The 20,418-nt window shown below is 40.1% G+C and overlaps 1 protein-coding gene and 1 non-coding gene across 5 annotated transcripts in view; one reads left to right on the forward strand and one right to left on the reverse strand.

Annotated features, from left to right (window-relative positions):
- KHDRBS3 (KH RNA binding domain containing, signal transduction associated 3) overlaps positions 1–20,418 on the forward strand; it is a 189,067-nt gene that overhangs the window by 102,510 nt on the left and 66,139 nt on the right. For all 4 annotated transcript variants that reach the window (XR_006534741.2, XM_044781148.2, XM_044781149.2 and 1 more), the window contains exon 6: positions 13,317–13,512. Coding sequence is in view for 3 of the 4 variants with exons in the window: in XM_044781148.2 (XP_044637083.1) it covers positions 13,317–13,512 (196 nt within the window). In the remaining variant the exon portion in view is untranslated. The remainder of the gene's footprint in view (positions 1–13,316; positions 13,513–20,418) is intronic.
- On the reverse strand, positions 10,841–10,947 carry LOC123275892 (U6 spliceosomal RNA). Its single transcript, XR_006512066.1, has one exon. It is a non-coding gene; the product is annotated as a U6 spliceosomal RNA (small nuclear RNA).

Here is a 20,418-nt window from a genome sequence, read left to right on the forward strand (position 1 = left end):
CTGAAACTTATTTTAACAAACACTTATGTTGCACCTATTGATAGAGAACTTTTTTAGGCACGATACCTATCAGCTAGGTTAAGCCCCGTAACAATCCTGTGAGGTGGGCACTGTTCTGGTAACGTCGCCAGTTTACAGATGAGGAAAATGAGACCAGAGGAGTCAGTGACTTGCCCAAGGTCGCACAGCTAGTACTTGGTAGAGTCTGGTTGTCACACAGGCAGCAGTCTGGTTCCATAACCCATGCCTCTCCCTCTCTGATCCTCCCCTTGTGTTTTCATCCATAGTTTTTCTTTCCTCTGTTCTCTCACTGCAGTTCTTCCATAGAACTTACATTCTGACACATTTATTATATTTTCATTATAGCACATGATAACACTTTTAACACAAGCTAGGATGAAAAGACTTTTATATTTATTTACTACTTTTTCTCATCAAATCACATATAGTAACTTGCCAGACTAATATGTCCATCTAACAGAATAAAATAAATTGATGTGGAAATTAAGATAGAAAGTTACAAAAAGCCCCAGGGGTAAGGTGAGTATACAAAAAGCACGTGTTATTCTGTAGAGTTGGTGGGGTCGGTCTTCACATGATGCTTTGAGCTTCCTAGTGGCCAAAGCTGAGGAAAATATGGTTATAGAGTTCACAGTGTCTGAGTGTCTAAAAGCAGTAACAACATAAAACAAAAGACAAACCTCCTCATTGAAGCCTGGCACTTTCTAGCCCTGAGACGTGTGAGAGAATCTCCCCTGGAGAGTTGCAAGTCTTTGCTACACCCAGGCCCTCAGGAAGTCATTTTGATTTTACCTCTAAAATAGGTCTTAAGTCTGTTTTTCTTTAATCACCTCTTCTATCCTTCCTAATCTATCTACACTATTCTTCCAGTTTTCGTTCACTGTGTTAAAGGCCTTTGAAAATTATATTAGATTTATCTTCTCCCTGCTTTAAAATCCTTCAGTGGCTTCCTTTGCAGCTAGAAGAAAAGCCAGACTTCCTGACCTGCGCCTCCATCATCTGGCACTCTCTGGCTTTCTGCCTGGATCTCACTCCTCCTTGCCATTTTCTGCACTCCAGCCAGACTGGTCTCGTTCTGTTCCTTAAAGAGACCAAGCCCATTTCTTTCCCGGGGTCCTTTCTGTTCACCCTTCCTTCTCCCCAGAGTGCTGGGTCTCCTGTGTCTAGCCACGCCCTCAGCATTGCCTTCCCAGCATGTTCAAGCACCTGTTATAGAAGCCTCTGCTCTTGGCCTTGTTGAAGGCCCTAGCCCCGGAGCTGCTCGACCACACGCTATCGTGGTTACTTAGTAGCAGTTATCAAACTCAATTTACCTTTCTTATTTGTTCACTTTTTCACTGATTATTACTCCTCATTATAATGTAAACCCATAAGTGCCCTTGAGCAGCTCCCTGGTACTTGGCATATAGTAGCCGCTCAGTTAGTGATTGTTGCGTGACTGCAGTACAACAGCACATCCTTTAGGCTCTTGCTGATCAAGTGTTGACCATTTACAATGTGTTTTGTTAATGTAGTTCTTGTCTCACATATGACTGAATTTACTAGGGGATTAGCTTTGTGGGAATCGTCACATGAATGTCACCACTTTGGAATTTCACAGTGGAACAAGTTATTGCTGGACTCTTCATGAATGTTTCCCACTGTTATCACTTCAGGATACCTTTCTGCTAAAATATGTAAGCAATCCAAAATTAAATCTTGCATTGAGAAGCAATAAGTGTTTTAATAAAACCCCTTCATCTCAGTTTCAAGTGAGAGAACTAAACTTACTTGTTTTTTTCACTTTGGACATAGGGAAGTTTCTTTGCTTTCAGTCTGTCCTGGGCTGTGCCTCCTAAAAGCATTGCTGTGGGTATGTCATCTCCCTCGCTCCTTCCGCAGATGCTGGCAGAGGGGGAGTTTGGGAAGAATTGAGGCCACTCCAGGCAACACACTTATTGTTTTGTTTTGTGTTTTTCTTAGTAGGTCTCCTACCCTGCATTTTGCCTGCTGCTCTGGTGGTCTGGGCTAGACAGTTTTGAACCCTCAATGATGCTCCCTTCAAAACAGCTGGCTTGTTGTGTGATGCTTTTCCTCTGGCCCACCTGGCCCTTTCTCCCAAGTAGCGAGCAGTCTTATCTTCCTGCATTTGACACCAGAAACAGGAGGAAGAAAAAGTGAACACAGCAGATGAAGCCTGTCTTTCTAAGTAGTAAACACATGGTCACAGTATTGGGTGCTGAATGTGGTGATTTTCTTTTAACTTAGGACGTTAGGCTAACCCAGTCACTCAAGGCCTTTTATCAGTTTTCATCAAATTGGCGGAATTTTCAGCCACAGTTTCTTTAACCATTTTACCTGCCCGGTTCCTCTTCTCTGTCTTGGACTGCGATCCCACATTGGATCTTACGGTTGCCCTTCCCAGACTGTGTGTCGGGGCGCTGGGTGCTGCAGCCAGCTCGCAGAGTTGCCCTGGGAGAGTTTAAAATTCCACAGGCCCACCAGCCACAGTAATCAACATCTTGTAGGCATTGCCTGAACTATCAGCTTAAGGTAGTCATTTAGAGTTTCAACGTTAGACCGTGCCCCGCAGATTTTAATGGTGTACTATCTTTGTGAAACCGGTACTTCAGCAGCTGCTGTGATGACTGGCAAGTAGCCACAGTTACTTTGCCTGCTGGGCGCTTCTCTGTGTAGCTTCTCAAACCATGAGCTGGGACACAGTCGCTCTCATTTCCTCATCCACGTTGATTTCACACGGGACTTAGTCTCTTTTTAAAGTGGATTATGAATGATATTCACAGGTGCTGAAGATTGTTTTAATGACTAAGAATGATGTAGTTTCCCCATAGTATATGAAGTAATGAGAAATGTTATCAAGAAAACTGAATAGTTCGTATAAGGGCCATAAATACTTCAGCAGCATATGGTGTGATTTATATTAATCTACCAATCTATATTAAAAAGTCCTTTTTTATTAAGGAAAGGATGGTTATAGGAAAACAATAATATATTTGTTTTTCTAGTAGCCAAAATTACAGAAATTTTCCATAAAAAAACATTTTTTAATTGTTTGATTTGCTACTGAACTTACCTTCTCAGGACATCCTACCACCTAAACTCTCAGAAAAGTCACCTCCTCCACCTCCCTCCCACTCTGTGTCTACTGTCTGTGCCTTTAGTAAAATCAGGTATTGATATGTGACCTGTCTGCCCCATGTCCCAGGCAGAACACTAGAGGACTTTCGTTGGACATGAGTTTTTTGGCTTTTTTCTTGCCATGAGGTCCACTGAATTTCTCCCACTGAGCTGCTCCCGCAGCCCTCGGCATCCAGCTGCTTTTTACTCATGTGCTCGCTGATGGCGTGTTAGTGAGCAGCCACACTGCAGGTGATTAAAGGAGACAAAGGAGGAAAATGTGTGGTTTCTTTTAAAATCACATTAATAGGCTTTGAGAAGACAATAACTCAGGCAAATAATGTTGCAAATAGTGTGAGAACTTCTGACAAGAACTTGTAATTTAAGTGCCAGCCAGGGACAGACAAATAAAAGCGGCTAAGCGTGGTTCTCTGGGTTATAACTCAGCCAGGCACATCCATGTCAAGACAGCGTAACGCTGGGTAAATGTTCTAGGTCCTCCTGTAGACTTCAGTGCTGACTGGAGGAAGATTTTTGACACCTGACATGCCAACTGATATTTTCCTAGAATAACGTTAAAGAAGATCACTGACAGGCTGAGACAGTGGCGGGTGGAAGGAGTCCAGTGAGTGTGTTCACACACGGTAGGAATCTCCTCCACCACACCCTGCTTTGTCAGAAGTTTTAAGGGATTGTTTCCTCTTTGAAAGTCAGTCTGTCAGTTTCTGATGTTGGGTCATACAATGCCACAAATTTTCCTTGAGTTTTTTTCTGTGACAGGACTTGAACTTACAGAGATGAGTAAGTCGTTATCCTGACGTCAGGGGACTTAAGAGGGGAAAGTCAGAGAAACAAGTAATTATGACAGAATGGTATAAATAGGGGACAAGGGATATGAGAAAAAATGAAATGGAAATAGAAATGAGGGTACAAATAATTCTGAGTGGGGAACATGAGTATGAACAAACTTAGGAGGAAGATAAAGAAATCCAGCAGGATAGTGCCAGAGGGAAGTCATCCCAACCAGGGGGCAAAGGTCTGAAAGCAGAAAAGATGGGACTGTTTGCTGGAAATTAGGGTGGGGCACTGTGGGAAAATCAGAGTCCCCTCTGGCTGTTACTAGCTCTTTGGCATCAGGGAACTTCTCTCTGAGTGGTTTCCTCATCTTCTTTCTTTTTTTTTTTTAGGAAGATTAGCCCTGAGCTAACATCTGCTGCCAATCCTCTCCTCTCTTTGCTGAGGAAGACTGGCCCTGAACTAACATCCATGCCCATCTTCCTCTACTTTATATGTGGGACGCCTGCCACTGCATGGCTTGATGAGTGGTGCGTCAGTGCATGCCCAGGAACCAGCAAACCCCAAGCCACCAAAGCAGAGCAGACAAACTTGACCACTATACCACCAGGCCAGCCCCACTATTTTTATTTTTAAATGAAGAAAAAAGTAGAGGCCAGCTCAGTGGCATAGCAGTTAAGTTCCTGTGCTCAGCTTCAGCGGCCCAGGGTTCACTGGTTCAGATCCTGGGTGTGGACCTATGCACTGCTCATCCAGCCATGCTGTGATGGCATCCCACATAAAATAGAGGAAGGGTTGCCACAGATGTTAGCTCAGTGACAGTCTTCCTCAAGCAAAAGGAGGAAGATGAGCAACAAATGTTAGCTCAGGGCCAATCTTCCTCACCAAAACAATAAGTAAATAAATAAAACCATGCTAACCATAGGAATTGGAAGACAATGACAGGCTTCAAAGTAAGGAATGGGCTTTCTGTCTTCAGGGGGATATATCATTGGATGAAAAGGTAAATTAGTCGCGCTTGCACTTTGTAAGAGGTTGTCCTTCTCACCCACTGTCTTGTATTGTCAACACTTTTACTAATAACCAGTTCATAACTTGTCAGAGGAGAAACCAAGTGCCTTGGGTTTCTTTCATACTGTTACACTGTAGGATAACAAAACAGTTGCTCAGTGATTTTTTTTTTAGTGGCATTGAAGATTAGCTGGATCACAGAGTAAAGAAAAGAGGTAGCCAACAGGTTTCATAGCAGGTGTGTAACTGCTGGATCTAAACCAGCGGCAGCAGCCCTTTGAGAGCTTCTTGGAAACACAGAATCCCAATGCCCCCTAGACTTAGTGACCCGGACTGCCCCGAAACTAGGTCCCAGGTGATGAGGCTGCACGCTGAGGTGTGAGAAGCATTGCCCTGGAACCACATTTAATGTGATCTCTGAAGGTGCTCAGAGTAAGAGCTGCCAAAGTCATGTGTGTACAAGTTCCTGTCTCCATCAGCTCTGACAATTTCTTCTGAAAGAATTAAGGGATTATAAATTCCGAGAGATTGTAGCTATAGGCCGTGTTCTCCTTTTCCTTTTGTCTACCCTTTCCTTCACTTGGCAGCCTCTGGCAAGAAAAAAAAAAAAAATCTCAGAATGATTAAGCTTTACTCTCAAAAAACACAAGATCCAGATAAGTTGTCAAATGTCTTAGGGATTCTATAGAAAAATAAATTACCCCTCAGGTCATTGTTGCATCAGGCAGGGCCCTCAAATAGATCTCTGGAAGGTTTATCTCACTGTGATACCGGTGATACCAGGCTAAGACCCTGGCACGAGATCCTGCAGGCACCCACTGTGCAGTCAGCAGCGGGTGCTCCCTTTCCTGAGGGCCAGGAGTCAGCTGTGTTTCCCAGGGTCACCCAGGTGCTTCTGCTGGAGCGAGCCTGAGAATTCAGGGCTTCTGCTACCAAATTCATTGATTTACTTTATACTTTTCACTTCTCATAAAATTTATAGACAAAAGCCAAACAATGTAGTATATGTATGTTTCTACTCTTACTCTGCTAATCAGTGCTACTGTCGCTAAATGTATAGAATGTATATAAATGTGCTCTTGTTAAATGCATCAGGTGAGAACTGAGTGAGTTGTACCTTCTGTCTGCTCTCTCTCCTCACCCTTCAGTAAGCAGCCAAAAGGAAAGTGTCAGGACAGAGTCTGAGTAGAAGACCACATTGATAATTACCACTTACTGACTGCTTGTTCTAGGGGAGGCACCTTATATACCCTGTGTGTAAACTTCACAACTAACTAAGAGCTAGATGTTATTAAGCCGGTTTACAGATTGGAAAACTGTAAATGGAGTTACAGTTGCTCAGCAACTAAGTAACAGAACCGGATTTGTGTGTGGTTTGTTGGAACCCAAAGCATATACTTTTTCATCATATCCTAAAACCTCTTATTAATCTATAAACTAAATAATTAGTTCTTGATTAGTCAATGACTTTTTAAATTCAGTCATTCAAAGCTCTATTCCCACAAAAATAGCTATTCACTATAAAAACTTTTCTGGATTATTTTCATATCTGAGTTTCAAAACCAGAAACCATGATTACCCTGCTGAAAAATGCAAACAGAAAGAACAACTACAATCATATCCATTCCTCTGCTTATGAAACTTGCTACGCAGATGTGTTATCTTTCTGCTTTTCCATTATCCTCGTTCTGAGTTGTGTAGCATCCTAATCCTGTCAATTTGAATTAACTTTTCTCATTAAAAAACCCCCCAAAAAACTATTAATTATCATTATAAATGTCATCTAACAGACACTTTTTTATTTTCAGAAAAAAGCCCCATGTTATCAGTCCAGCTGTTCAACTTTACCCTGAACTTCATTTTGTAGCATTCAATGAATACTTTGCAATATGACAGGATTTTTATGTTAGCATGTCACTCTCCATCATGCCTTCCTCTCACCAGAGTATCATTTAAAACAATACTAATACTATGCTGCTTAACACCATTCCTGTGGAATTTCAAACCCTTAAAAATCAATCTTCAAAGCGTGTTTTATAGATAAGTATCTGGAGCTACATATATCAGATGACTTGTCTAGAATTCTATGACGGATACCTTAGGATGATTTCATACACCCAGTGGGCACGTGAGCTAATAATGTTGATGGGAAAGAATTCTGAGCTTCTTGAATATATAAATTTATGTCTTTCATAAAATTGAAAGAGTTATGAGCTTCTTGAATATATAAATTTATGTCTTTCATAAAATTGAAAGAATTATGAGCTTCTTGAATATATAAATTTATGTCTTACGTAAAATTGAAAGACATAAAGTTATATGTTCAAAAAGCATGTTGAATATTTTGTGGTCCATGTCGTACCTTGGACGGCAGGGATGGGATATTAGAGGAAGCAGGGGCCTTAACTAGTTTGAATACACACAGATTAACTGAAATATCACAAAGGGGTTAGATGTACTATAAGTAAAAACTACTTTTTCCTCTAATCACATTGAATATTTTTCTGGATATATACTGAGATAAAAAACATGAGTAAAACACTATAGAAATTATAACATCTGTCAGTACAATTTAGAGTGATTGAAATTTATATATATATTGTTGATCTTCATTGAGTAGGAGATGTGCTAAATATATGTCCTGTGTCATTTTTCCTTTGTAATAATACTTCGAAATAGGCTCATATCCCATTTCACAATTGAGGAAACTGGCTTGGAAAGTTTAGGCTCTTGATTAGTTTGAATGTTAACTGGAAGACAGAAGTTAAGCAAGTAAGTACTGTCAGGAATTGAGTTCAGATCTTATACCAGTACCCTTACTCTTGACCACATCTTTTACGGTGCCAATTTTTATGGCTTAGGATAGAAAAAAAAGACCTAACATACAATACTCATAAAAGGGTTAATACAAGTTGCATAAGGGTGAAAATCTTAGATTTTGCTTCTTTTTGATGATCTTGAGAGTTTGGAAAAGTACTGGTCAGGCTTTTTGTAAGATGTCCCTCATTTGGGATTTTTCTAATATTTTTCTCATGATTAGCCTAGGATTATGAGTTTGGGGAACAAAAACCACCTAGGTAAAATGTCATCGTCATCACATCCTACCAAGGGTGCTATTAAGTGACTTACCACTGTTGACATTACCTTGTAATCTGGCTGAGCTGGTACTTATTACTCCACTGTAAAGGTTCACTTCTTTGTTTTTCCCCTGGAGCATGGAATAACTACATAAATTATTTGGAAGATTTTTCTCTTCTCTCCCATTTATTAAGTAAATCACTTAATTTGTATCAGTATAGACTCTTGGAAGTATATTCTATACAGTGGGTTAAAATCTAATACTACTTTATTTTCTTGCTCAAATTATTTCAGCTTTGGCCATTGGAGTTGTTTCACTTGCCTCCTCTGCTTCTTTCACATACCCCCATAATTTGTGCTTTTTTATTTATTATTTATTTACTTATTTATTTTTACTTCCTTAATTTCTAACACTACAAGTTGCTCCAGCTTCATCTTGTATATTTCCTGCTCCAGTCCTAGAATCAGCCATTTCTCCCAGGAACCTTCATTTCTTTTATTGTTGAATGGTATTAGAAACCAAGATCTGGGTGCTTGTTACTACTGGCATGTCCTTGCTTCTAGGCCCTCTCAACCAACGGAGCAAGGGAATATATGTGTGTATGCTAACCCATGTGTAAACATATCTGTGCATATTTCTGTGATTAACCATCTGTATAAAAACGTATCCATGCGTATTTCTGTTTAAAATCTGTATCATTGTAAACCAGTCAAGCGTTTGTATTGATGTCTTCAATTCCAATCAGTTACCATACTGATCATTTTAGCCTCTTCTACTTACTTGTCTATAACCTTCTCTCCAACACGAGAAATGTGCTCCCACTGTCCACCATCCATTTATTTAATTGTTCAGTTCCTGTATACATGCATGGTGGTATCAGAATCATTAATGTTACCTGCACCCTTCCCCAGGGGAAATAACGTTATCAACTAGAGCAGTGCTGTGTACAGGTTCTTTTGCCTTTAGCCTTAAAAACTTCACTCATTTCTAAATTTACTTACTTTTCTTCCGAACTCCTTCAGTAAGGTTGTTTCCTGTGTTTTTCATATGGTTAAAACGTTTTGTCACATTCAACATTCCGTCCTGGGAGCTCTTGATTTCGTAAATAATGTGTATATTTTTTAGTTTGCATACATTAAAGTTTACTCTTTGTACTATAAAGTTCTGTGGGTTTTCACAAGTGCTTTTTGTTACATGTCCACCATTTCAATATCATACAGAATAGATTCATCACCCTAAAATATTCCTACTGCTTCACCTCTTCAACCTTCCCTCCTCCCCTGAACCTATGTAAACCACTGATTTTTTTTTAACCCATCTCTGTTTTTTTCTTTTCCCGTATGTAGCCTTCTCAGACAATTTCTTTCACTCAGAAACAGTTATTTTAGATTCATCCATCTCTTTTCATGGATTGTTAGCTCATTTCTTTTTATTACTGAATAATATCCCATTGTATAAATGTACTTTAACTTGCTTATCCATTCACCTTTTCAAGGGAATCTTGGTAGTTTTAGCGACTATGAATAAAGCTGCTATAAACATTCATGTGCAGGTTTTTGTGTGGAAGTAAGTTTTCAAATCAGTTCGTTAAATGCCTAAGAATAGAATTGCTGGATTATATGGTAAGACTATGTTTAGCTGTGTAAGAAACTGCTAGACTGTCTTCCTAAGTGTCTATCTGTTCTGCCTACCTACCAGCAGTGAATTGAGTTCATTTTTCTCCACATCCTCGGTATCAGTTGGTATATTGTTACCTTTGATTTTAGTCATCCCAATAGTAGGTATGTTTTAATTTGCGATTCCCTAATGACAAATGATGTTGAGCATCTTTTCATTTGGTTATTTACCACCCATGTATCTTCTTTGGTGAGCTGTCTGTTCAAGTCTTTTGCCCATTTTTTTAATTGGGTTGTTTGTTTTCTTATTGTTGAGTTTTAAAAGTTCTTCGTGTACTGTATTTGTTCTTCTCAGAGTAGAAGTCTTTAATTTTAATGAAGTCCAACTTACCAGTTTTTATTCCATGGATTATGCTTTACATATTGTTTCTAAAAACTCATCATCAAACCAAGCTCACATAGATTTATCCTATATTTTCTTCTTTAAGTTGTATACTTTACATTTAGGTCTAAAATCCGTTTTGAGTTGATTTTCGTAAAAGATGTAAAGTCTGTGTGTAGGTTCTTTTTTTGCGTATGGCTGTCCATTATTCAGCACCATTTGTTGGAGACTGTTCTCCTCCACTGAGTTGTCTTTGCTCCTTTGTCAGTGATCACTTGACTGTATTTCTGTGGATCAGTTTCTGGGCTCTCTCTTTTGTTCCATTGGTCTGCGTGTCTATTTTTTCACCAATACTCAGTCTTGATTACTGTAGCTTTATAGTAAGTCTTGAAATCAGATATCACAAGTCCTCCAACATTTTCCTTCTGCAGTATTGTGTTTCTATTCTCGGTCTTTTGCCTTTCCATGTGTTCTTTAGAATATGTTTGTCGAGCTCTGGGATTTTGATTGGGATTCCCTTGTCTGTAGATCAAGTTGGGAAGAATTGGCAGCTTAACAATATTGACTCTTATCACCATGAACATGGAATATTTCTCCTTTCATTTCTTCATCAAAGTTTTATAATTTTCTACATAGAGTTTCTGTACATATTTTGTTAGATTTGTGCCAGAACATTTCAGTTCTTTTCTTGCTTTAGTAAATGTTACTGTGTGTGTTTTTTTAAAGGCTTTTTTTTTTAGAACAATTTTAGGTTCACAGCAAAATTGAGAGGAAGATACAGAGGTTTCCCACATGCCTCCTCCGCCTACACCTGCATTGGACAGTATGGAATGATTCACAAATATGCATGTCATCCTTTAGCAGGAACCATGCTAATCTTTTCTGTATCATTCCAATTTTAGTACATATCCTGCCAAAGCAAGTATTGCTATCGTGTTTTAATTTCAAATTTCAATTGTTCATTGCTGTTATATAAGAAAGCAGTTGACTTACTAACTGTGTTCTGAGACGTTGTTTTAGGTGTTTATTAGTTCTAGGAGTGGTTTGCTTGTTTGTTTGCTTGCTTTATTTTGTTTTCTTGTGGTCAATTCTTTGAGAATTTTTACATAGGAATGATGCCACCTGCAAACAATGTTTTATTTCTTTCTCCAGAGTCTTATAAGTGTTATTTGCTTTTCTTGTCTTGTTAAATTAGGTAAGACTTCCAGTAAAATTTGAATAAGAGTAGTAAGAGTGGACATCCTTGCCTTGTTCCCAGTCTTAAGAGGAAAGCATCCAGTTTCTCACCATTCTATATGATATAAGATGTAGGTTTTTTTAGATGTTCTTTTTCAACTGGAGAAAATTTCCCTCTATTCCTAGTTTGCTGATAGTTTTTATGATGAATGGTGTTGCATTTTTTTAGATGCTTTTCTGCTCTTTGTGATCATGTCATTTTTCTTGTTAAACCTTGTTGATTTGGTGGAACACGTTGATTTTCTAATGTTGAACCAACGTTACATACCTGGAATAAATCTGACTTGGTCATGTATAATTTTGTAATACATTGTTGGATTCAGTTTGCTACTACTTTTGAAGATTTTTGCATCTTTGTTCACAGGAGATATTAATTTATAGTTTTTTTCATTTTATAGTATCTTTATCTAATGTCTTTGGTTATTCGAAAGCCTTGTCCTGTTCCCCTTTGGACCACATGTCTCTTCCTGGGGAGGTCAGAGAGCAGCTAGGCCAGCCACATGGCACCCTCCTCAGGCCTCCTGGTCCCCCCAGACCCCTTGGCCAGTCGTGGTTCCCAGAGTGGGACTTAGAAAAAAAGTCTTGGGAAGTGCCTTCTACAACAGATCTCCAGCGGGGCTCAAGACCACGTGGAGGCCAGTCTCTTCTGTCCTCCCTGGCTGAGCCTGGCCAATCCCAGCCTCTGACTAGTAATGTAGAAATACTGCTCAGGAGGCAGTCCAGTGACCAGCCTCATGGAATGACTTAGGAAACGTTCCCTCTGATTTTCTTTTCTGGAGGAGACTGTGGAGAACTGATATCATTTCTTCTTTCGATATTTGATAGAATTTACTAGTGAAACCATCTGGGTCTGCTGCTTTCTTTTTTGGAAGATTATTGATTGTTATATTTATTTAATAGACGTAAGTTTATTCAGATTGCTTAATTCTCCTTGTGTGCAGTTCGGTCATCTGTATATTTCAAAATCTAGTTCATCTAAGTTAACAAATGTGTGGGCCTAGAGTTGTTCATAGTCTTTGTTATCCTTTAATGTCCTTGAGATCAACAGTGATGACCCCTTTTTCATTTCTGATATTATTTTTTCCTTGTTTAGTCTGTCTAAAGGTTTATCAGTTTAATCCATCCTGTCAAAGGACTGGTTTTGAATTTTGTTAATTTTCTCTCTTGTTTTTGGAAATTAGGTTTTTAACTGTGTATTTGCTGTCCAGTCAAACTAAAGACTCAGGAGGTAACGGAAGTGTAGGCAGGCACGTCGTCTGCTGTGCTTTTCCTTATTTGGGGCACGTTGTCTGTGGGACGTGGATCAGCCTGTGCCTTTATTCTATGGAAGAACTGCATTTTTCTGTCCTTCTTTCTTCATAGGACTTGTACATTTTCTCAAGTTTTTGCTTATCTTGAGCTATTCTTGATACAGCTGCCTCCTTCCTTCCTCTCTGACTTGCAGTCTCATATTTTGTGTTAGAAATACATGAATATGTTGAATTCAACTCAGAAAATGTCTGTGTTTACCTTAAGAATGGTATTTTAAATTGCTAGGTAGTATATATGTTATTTGGGAAAGTACATTTTGTTCTCTCTCTCATGGAACTCTGGCATGTATTTGGGTCCCTGGCTTTGCTCGCTGTGTGTTCTCAGATGGTTTTAAGATCTCTCTAGGACTCAGTTTCCTTGTCCATCAACAAGCAAAGTAAGGCCCATTTCGTAGTGTGGGAGTGAAGGTTGGATGTGACCCTTGAGTGGCATTATAGAGAAGTCCTCGGTAGATGCAGCCTTCCCAGATGCCATAACTTGCTATTCTGTATCCCACCCAGAAACTGTCTTGATTTCTTTGATGGTACCGTGGTACCATGTTTGTTATTGCTGGACTAGCTGCCTAAGTGACTTAACTTCCTTTTGGTAGATACCTGTTTCTCATTTGCTTTAGTTTTTAGTCTGCATATAGTTTCCTTATTTCCTTTTACAGAATATGGAACGTTGATTTTTCTGAGTATTTGTGCATGGAACGATGGAATCTTGGAGAACATGCTGTATATTGCTAACTTGCCCCTCTTGCTTGCAGGGGAAGGGGAGGAGTCACAGCCCGGCCGGTTGGAGTCGGTGTGCCACGCGGGACGCCAACCTCCAGGGGAGTCCTTTCCACCCGAGGGCCAGTGAGTCGGGGAAGAGGACTGCTCACTCCCCGAGCAAGAGGAGTCCCCCCAACTGGGTACAGACCTCCACCGCCACCCCCAACACAAGAGACCTATGGAGATTATGTAAGTGAAGGAGTCCCACAACAGCTTGGGTGATCGGATTGACCCCGTTCAGACACAGCATTAGGTGTGTGACCAAGGACCTTCCCTCACTGTGTTTTAGATCTTGAATCTTCCCACCTTAGTTCAGCAAACATTTATTGAGTGCTAAATAAGTACTTGGTACTAGAGGTACAAAAAAATGGAAAAAAATGTAACTTCTTTGATTGAATAGCTTCCATCTAAGATAGAGAAGATGAATTTGGGTGATGGGAAGGTTCAAGACTAGGGTCAGGGAGATGTGTTATCAAGCTCCTCCAGGATGTTAATGCAGCGTTCTTTCATATTCCACTCCAGGTTGCCTCTGAGTAATTCAATCGTGTGAAACATAATTGCCTACATATACTGAGCTGTTTTTTGCCCTTAAGTGTTTCCTCTTAATCTCTGCTACTGAATATGGATTCTTACTGAAATTCTTTTCAGTGAAGAAAACAAAGTTCCCAATTTTTTAAGTTAATGCAAATCAGTTAGTTTTCCATTTACCATTCAATGATTCTTTGATACGGTTCATAGACTTACTTAACATAAGAGAAAGAAAATATAACCATGAAAACTGGGCTGGGGGAAGGGAGGAAGAATTCTTGAACAAGAATACAGTGCAAATTCCCTGAGAGTCTTACTATAACTTCCTAGTTGACCATAAAAGAAGAAAATGAGTAGTGGATAGATGTTTCATATTAGTAATTCAAAGTATTAAAGAAAGAGTATGGGAACTGTTGTCAAAGAAGGGGAAGCAGGGACAGGGCTACGATGCAAGAACAAGAGTTTTTCATGTTGTACTTTAACGGAGGTCTCTTGCTAGGAGAGCTTTTTGCACAGTGTCTGGAAGGTTGCCGTCATCCCCTGGGCCACAGACAACCTCTCCATCTTCACCTGCAGCCACTGGAAAGATCTAAGTCTTTGTCCTGGACCTACTGAACTTTTTGTAGTTCCCTCAATGTGCTGTGTCCTCTTAGGCTTCCAGACCTTTGCTCGTGCTGCTTTCTCTGCCTCGAGTGCTCGTCTCACTTCATCTCTCCTATTTGTCCTTCTAGACTTAGGTCAGCTGTACTAGGGAAATTCAGAGGAGGTAGGAGCTGACCTACTGAGCATTGCTACAGTGGTGACATGTCTCCCTCTGTTCTAGACTGTGACTTCTGGAAGAGCAAGGATGAAGAGCTTTTATCCTTTATACTTGGCAGAGAGTGCCTACTGGGGGCTCAGTGAATTGTATTTAACAGATAGATTCTAGAATAGCCAGTTTCACCATTTTGCTGTTCAGCGGGGAAGGATGCAGCCTCTATCTTTTCTCTTTGTATTCCTTACAGCTGGACATGTTCCTCTTTCCTTATATTCTTACCAAGCTGACAATAATAATCATGCCTGGCGCTCTTCCACAAACGCTGAGTTTCTTAAGAATAGCAGTGACTGTAAAGGAAAGGAAATGTTGTTGAATGCCTTTTAGGTAGGCCCAGTGTCTGTTTATTTCTACCTTGCCTTACCTTGAGTTCTCTTAGGTTTGGATTAATGTAGATGTTTCTGGATGGTATTGTGGTAATTGCCAGGCACAGGGTGTGGGAAACCTGGATTCTAGACCCTCCTATACCATAAATATGGTATAAATCAGGCAAGGTATTTAACTCTTTTGGCTTCACAATCCATGTTTCAGAAAGAGCTGTTGCCTCCTTTCCGTGAATTAATTCATCTTTCCACTCAGCAAAGATTGATTGAATTCCCACTGTGTGAACAAGACACACATGTTCTCTGTCTCAACATGTAGACTTTATGAGTCTAGAATGAAATTAGATTGCTACAAGTAAAAATTTCTTGAAAGATTAAAGCTTAGGGGAGAAAAAGGAAGAGAAATTCAAGGCACTTGGTTTTTCTGTTTTTAGCTCTGATTTGTATTGATAAATGATGGGGAAGGCATGAAAACAGTTGATCTGAAAAGTATTCTGTAGCGTTCAGTTAGTCCCCCTTTCCGTCCACCGCAGTGAATGATGGGGTAGTGGCCATCAGAAGAAAGCCCATGTCCTGGCAGGAGCAGACAGGGCTTTGAAGCTCTGAGGAGGAAGGCAGCCTCGCTGTTTGAGTCCCAGCCTCGCACCTCGTGATCTTCCAGACACTGATTGTCTCTGCGCCTGCAGTTCCTTCACAGGGTTGGGACTCTTTCTGCCGCACCACAGTGTTGCCTTTGGATAAGTGACACCGGCGTTTGCCATCTTCATTTTAATTTGGCTGGAGTGCGGCATTAGCAATTTCTTCAACTTCATACAACTCCTCTTGCACACATCAAATGATTGTGTGCTTTCTCAGTATGCTTTGTGTGGTATAGTAGGACTCATACCAAAAAGAAAGCCTATCATGAGTACACTCACGTCCCCAAATTGAATTACTATCATGAAGAGTTTTGATTATGTGTTATAACTTCCCTTCTTAATTTTGTATCTGTTATTCCTGGGAATACTTATTAAAATTAATAGCCAAGAACAAGGCTTTTCCCACTTCGCCTAGCATTTTGTAAGCCCTCCACAGAGTTACAGAGAAAGCTTCTGCAGTTGAACACTGTACGTAACACACTTTGTTGGTAGGTCGTATGAGGAGGAGACAAAGCCACCTCACCCTGCCCCCTCCCCTTGCCTCCCCTCTCTTCACCTCCCTTTCCCTCCCTCCCCTCCCCATCAGTAGCTCTGACTCTCAGGTGTGCTCTTTTGACCTCGTCTTCCTCCCCTGACCCAACTTTAACTGAATTTCCTACTTCCAGCCTTTCTGATACAGCTGGGCAGTCCCTGGCATATCCCCAGACGTTGGCTGTTGGTCTTAGCTGTTTGGAATCCTCTCACAGATTACTCACACAATGTGCTTAGCTTGGCAGCATGGGAAGGGGAAAACACAAACTTTAAAAAAAAGTGTGTTTGTTTGCTTGTTTCTAGGATTTTAGATCGAGCAGGGGTACAACAAGATCTCCAACTTTAAAAGCCTGGGATTCCATAACCCAAAAAGCTGCTTATCCATTCATGTGGCACATGGGAAAGCTGAAATTATTCTTAGAATATACTAAAATAATTATTCTACTGAACTGGAGTAATCATAAATTATAGTCTAAACTCCATGACGGTAGGGATTCCCCCTCTTTCACCTTTGTATTCCCAGCACCTAGTATAATGCCTGGCACATAGAAGGTCTTGAATGAATGTTTGCTGAGTGAGTGAGTGAGTATTCTCAAGACTGAGTTTTTAACAATTGTCACCTGTGGAGGACCCACCCCAGATGCCTCCTGCGTGGTTTTGCATTTTTACTCACAGAGCAGGGTATATATAACTTAATTATTAGCGTATAGCTGCATAAGGCATCCGTTAGTTAGTATACATCTATTTCTCAGAAGGTTATAAACTTCTACGGAAGAGCACTGTCTCTTAATTAATCTCTAGCCACTAGCATAGATTCTGGCACATTGTAAGCACTTAGTAAATGTTGACTGGACTGGATAACCCTGTACAGACCTGGTAAGTTTCCTAATGAAGGTTAGCTTTGATCTTTTCCGAGTCATTACTATAACTGTCTCGCGCGAAATGTGGTGGGTGTCGTTTGAAAAAACGCCCTCTATTAGTTATTCTTCTCTTCTCATGCTCAGAGGGCAGTTGTGGGTTACAAGGAGGTAAGATTAACTCTGTGTAGCTTCGAAGGTAACAGAGTAACATTGTAAATCTCATCTCAGTTTAAGAATGAACTTTCAAGAAGGACGTAATATTTAATGAGAAACTACTTCTCACGAGGCACTTTGATGTATGTTATGTCATGTTGTCCTCTCAGCCACTCCATGAGATATTACGCTCCTGTGGTGCAAGTGAGAATTTGAGATTGTAGAAGCTGGATGTCTCGTTCAGAGTCACATGAATGAGAAAGAAGCAGATGTGGGATTCAAAATTCAAGGCCTCTGTTCTATCTCGAACAATCAGTGCTTTATTAAAAACAGTGCTTTATTAGCTGAGATTATAAGATCTCCTCATCTTTGGAGAAAACCAGGCAGGTGTTGCGCATTGCTCTCATCAGGAGTGCTATGAAAGGGATGAGAGGAAACTGAACTAACCTCTGTGGTCCCTTGCAATTTAATAATTCTCTGGTTTTAAGGTACCTTAAGCAGGCAAATAGAAATTGAGAACCAGTAGGAAGAATGGGATGGGGTTAGGATTTTAAAAAGTAGTAAACAGAGCAATTATTGAATTTATTGGCAAAAATAAAAAATAGCATTTTCACTATTTAAGAGTTTGAGAGCAGCCATAGCTGTAAAAAAGGCTTGTCATTCCTTTGGAATGCAGAAATGTAATTTTTAAAGATCTCCCTGAAATATGTTCATAGTGATAAATGTTTTATTCTGTAGGACTTGTTGGGTTATATCTAACAAATTCAATTTACTTTTCATTTTAACTTTCATTTAACATTTAGTATCTAGACTCATTATTTCCAGAATGAAAAACAAAAAGAAATCATCAGTTGCTTATTTAAACAAAAAAGGGGGTAAAATCCTATTCTTTCATGTCCTGCCACAGCTGCTGCTTCCTTGAGAAAGTATACATTTCAATCCTTAAAATCCTCAATGTTCTTCCAATTATGTCTACTAAAATGAATGTATTCCAGTATAGTCTGAAGCCCCAGAAAAACTCGATTACTGGTATATATGCTGCAATTGTTTTTAGTAGATAGTTATAGTATGCCCGTTATAAGAATGTGCTTTGTTAGCCTGAGTGAGAAAGCCTGATAAAATGAAGGCATTTCCTTGTCAAAATGTGCCTATGGAAATTTGACTGACTTTTCTAAAGGTGAGTTGGTGAAGATATTTGATCATTTATAATGTCATCGGAGCCTACCGTTCTTCAGCAGAGCCGCTGTCACAAAGTGTTCCCTGAGTGTGTGTCACTGGGAAGAACATCTGTTAGCAAATGAGTCTGTTTGACTGTGAGAAGGTGATTATTGCAAAAGCGCGGGGAACAGACCCAGTAGCCCTTTGAGCAGAAGAGGCTAACCCTCGGTGAGACCAGATTGTTCTCTCAGAGCATACTTGTCTTCTAAGAAAATAAGGCAATTTAACATGGTTAGCTTTTTTCCAAAAAAGAAGAAAACAAATAATAAATGTGTTTTCAACCTTTTGAGTATAAATTGGGACCTTCTGCTCCACTTTTAACTTAGTAAAATTAGACATAATTACAGTAACTTCTCATCTCTTTTTTGAGAATAAGAGGTATCTCTTTCTCAAAATGACATTGATTCATTGCTTACTGTCCAAATAATTAAATAACTGACAAATTAACTAGTGTGAGCCAGAACACGTTCAATGAGAGCACTTTAACAATTCAAAATGTTGGTGAAGTTACACAGAAAGATATGTTTGATGCTTGCTGCCAGAGCCCAATTTACATAAGAATTTCTAAAGTGAAACCATTTTTGATAAATTGCCCTAGGCTTCACTTACCAAAAAAATGCCATCTAAATAGATGCCTGTTCCCCAAACACTTAGTATGTTAGTTTTATTTACTACCTCTGAAAAATCTTGTCCATTTCCATCATTTCACTAACATTTATATGTTAATAACCACCGTATCTAAATCTCTGACTCTGGCCTCTCTGGAGCTCTCTCTGGGGTCACCTCCTGTGTCCAGCTCTCCCTGTGCCCTGCACACACTGGAAGCTGGGGGTGGCCAGTGCAGAGGCCGTGGCTTCTCCCCGCGTCCTGGGTGAGGGGCATGGCACGACCTGTACCCAGGCTCCCAGGCTCATCTGTTCACCTTCTTCACTCCCTGTGTTCAGACAGTAACCTGAGTCTTTTCATGTCTTTGTAAATAAGTGTTTGGTCTCCAGTCCATCTCCGTCACAGCTGCTTTCGTTAAGATGCGTGTGCTCCCTGTGCAGTGTTCTCACCAGCGCCTCGTGTCCACAGCAGGTGCTCTGATCCCGTCCCCTCAGAGCACCCACTGTTTTCAGATTTGCTCTTATTTGTTTGTATATTGGTTTTCACGTTTGACTTCTCACTAAAATCTTTGTTCACTCTTTTATTCCTACACCGAATAGACAGTAGTCATTCAAGAAATACTGATTATTTAGATGGATGGATTAATGGACAGATGGACAACCAGACAGACATCTAGGCAGTTGCTGCACCCTCCTTAGTCACCCCATGGTGTTCAGTCTGGCTTAGCCCTTCTCTTAAATAATGAGTACTTCATACCACTTCTGGTGTACTTTCTAGTATCTGAAGTCTGATAATGCTACCGCCCCCTTGCCCTAGATCATCAGAACTAGTTTAGAACTTTAGAAGGATCTCAGTCTCTTCAGGAGAAGGCTGAGATTCTTCTAAGTGACGTCTGAAGCCTTTCTTGTCTGTCCTTCTGTCTGACTTATAACCCTCTGCTCTCCACATTATCATTTTGTTTCCATCAATACCTAGCACAGTTCCTTAAACGTACCAGGGACCCGAACCCTGCGTTGCTGCTCACGTACTGTTGCTTCTCTCAGAAGGCCTTTTCCTGTTTTGTTCGTGCCGACTCTTGTTCCTGTTCTGGGTTGTGGGGCCTTCCTGGCTCTCATCAGGCATGGTCAGTAGCATCTTTGGTACATTCTGCGTCGACTGCTCTGTCTGCTTAATTGTCTTTGTCCCCAGTAGACTGTGGATTTCTTTAGGACAGGAATTATGTCTTTTTCTTTCTTTTTCTTTTTTTTTTTTTACTTTTAGTTTTCCCAAAGCCTATCATAGGGGCTGACATTTTGGAGATAGAAGTAAACATGTGGAGGATGGCCTTTATTAATGCCAACTAATTCCGTCATTCTGTGTGTCATGTGCACTGTTGAAACATACATAGTGAAGTGAAATTAAGTATCTTTAGCAAATTTTAGCAA

Source organism: Equus asinus, chromosome 12 (genome assembly GCF_041296235.1).
Source record: "Equus asinus isolate D_3611 breed Donkey chromosome 12, EquAss-T2T_v2, whole genome shotgun sequence".
NCBI classification, from domain to species: domain Eukaryota; kingdom Metazoa; phylum Chordata; class Mammalia; order Perissodactyla; family Equidae; genus Equus; species Equus asinus.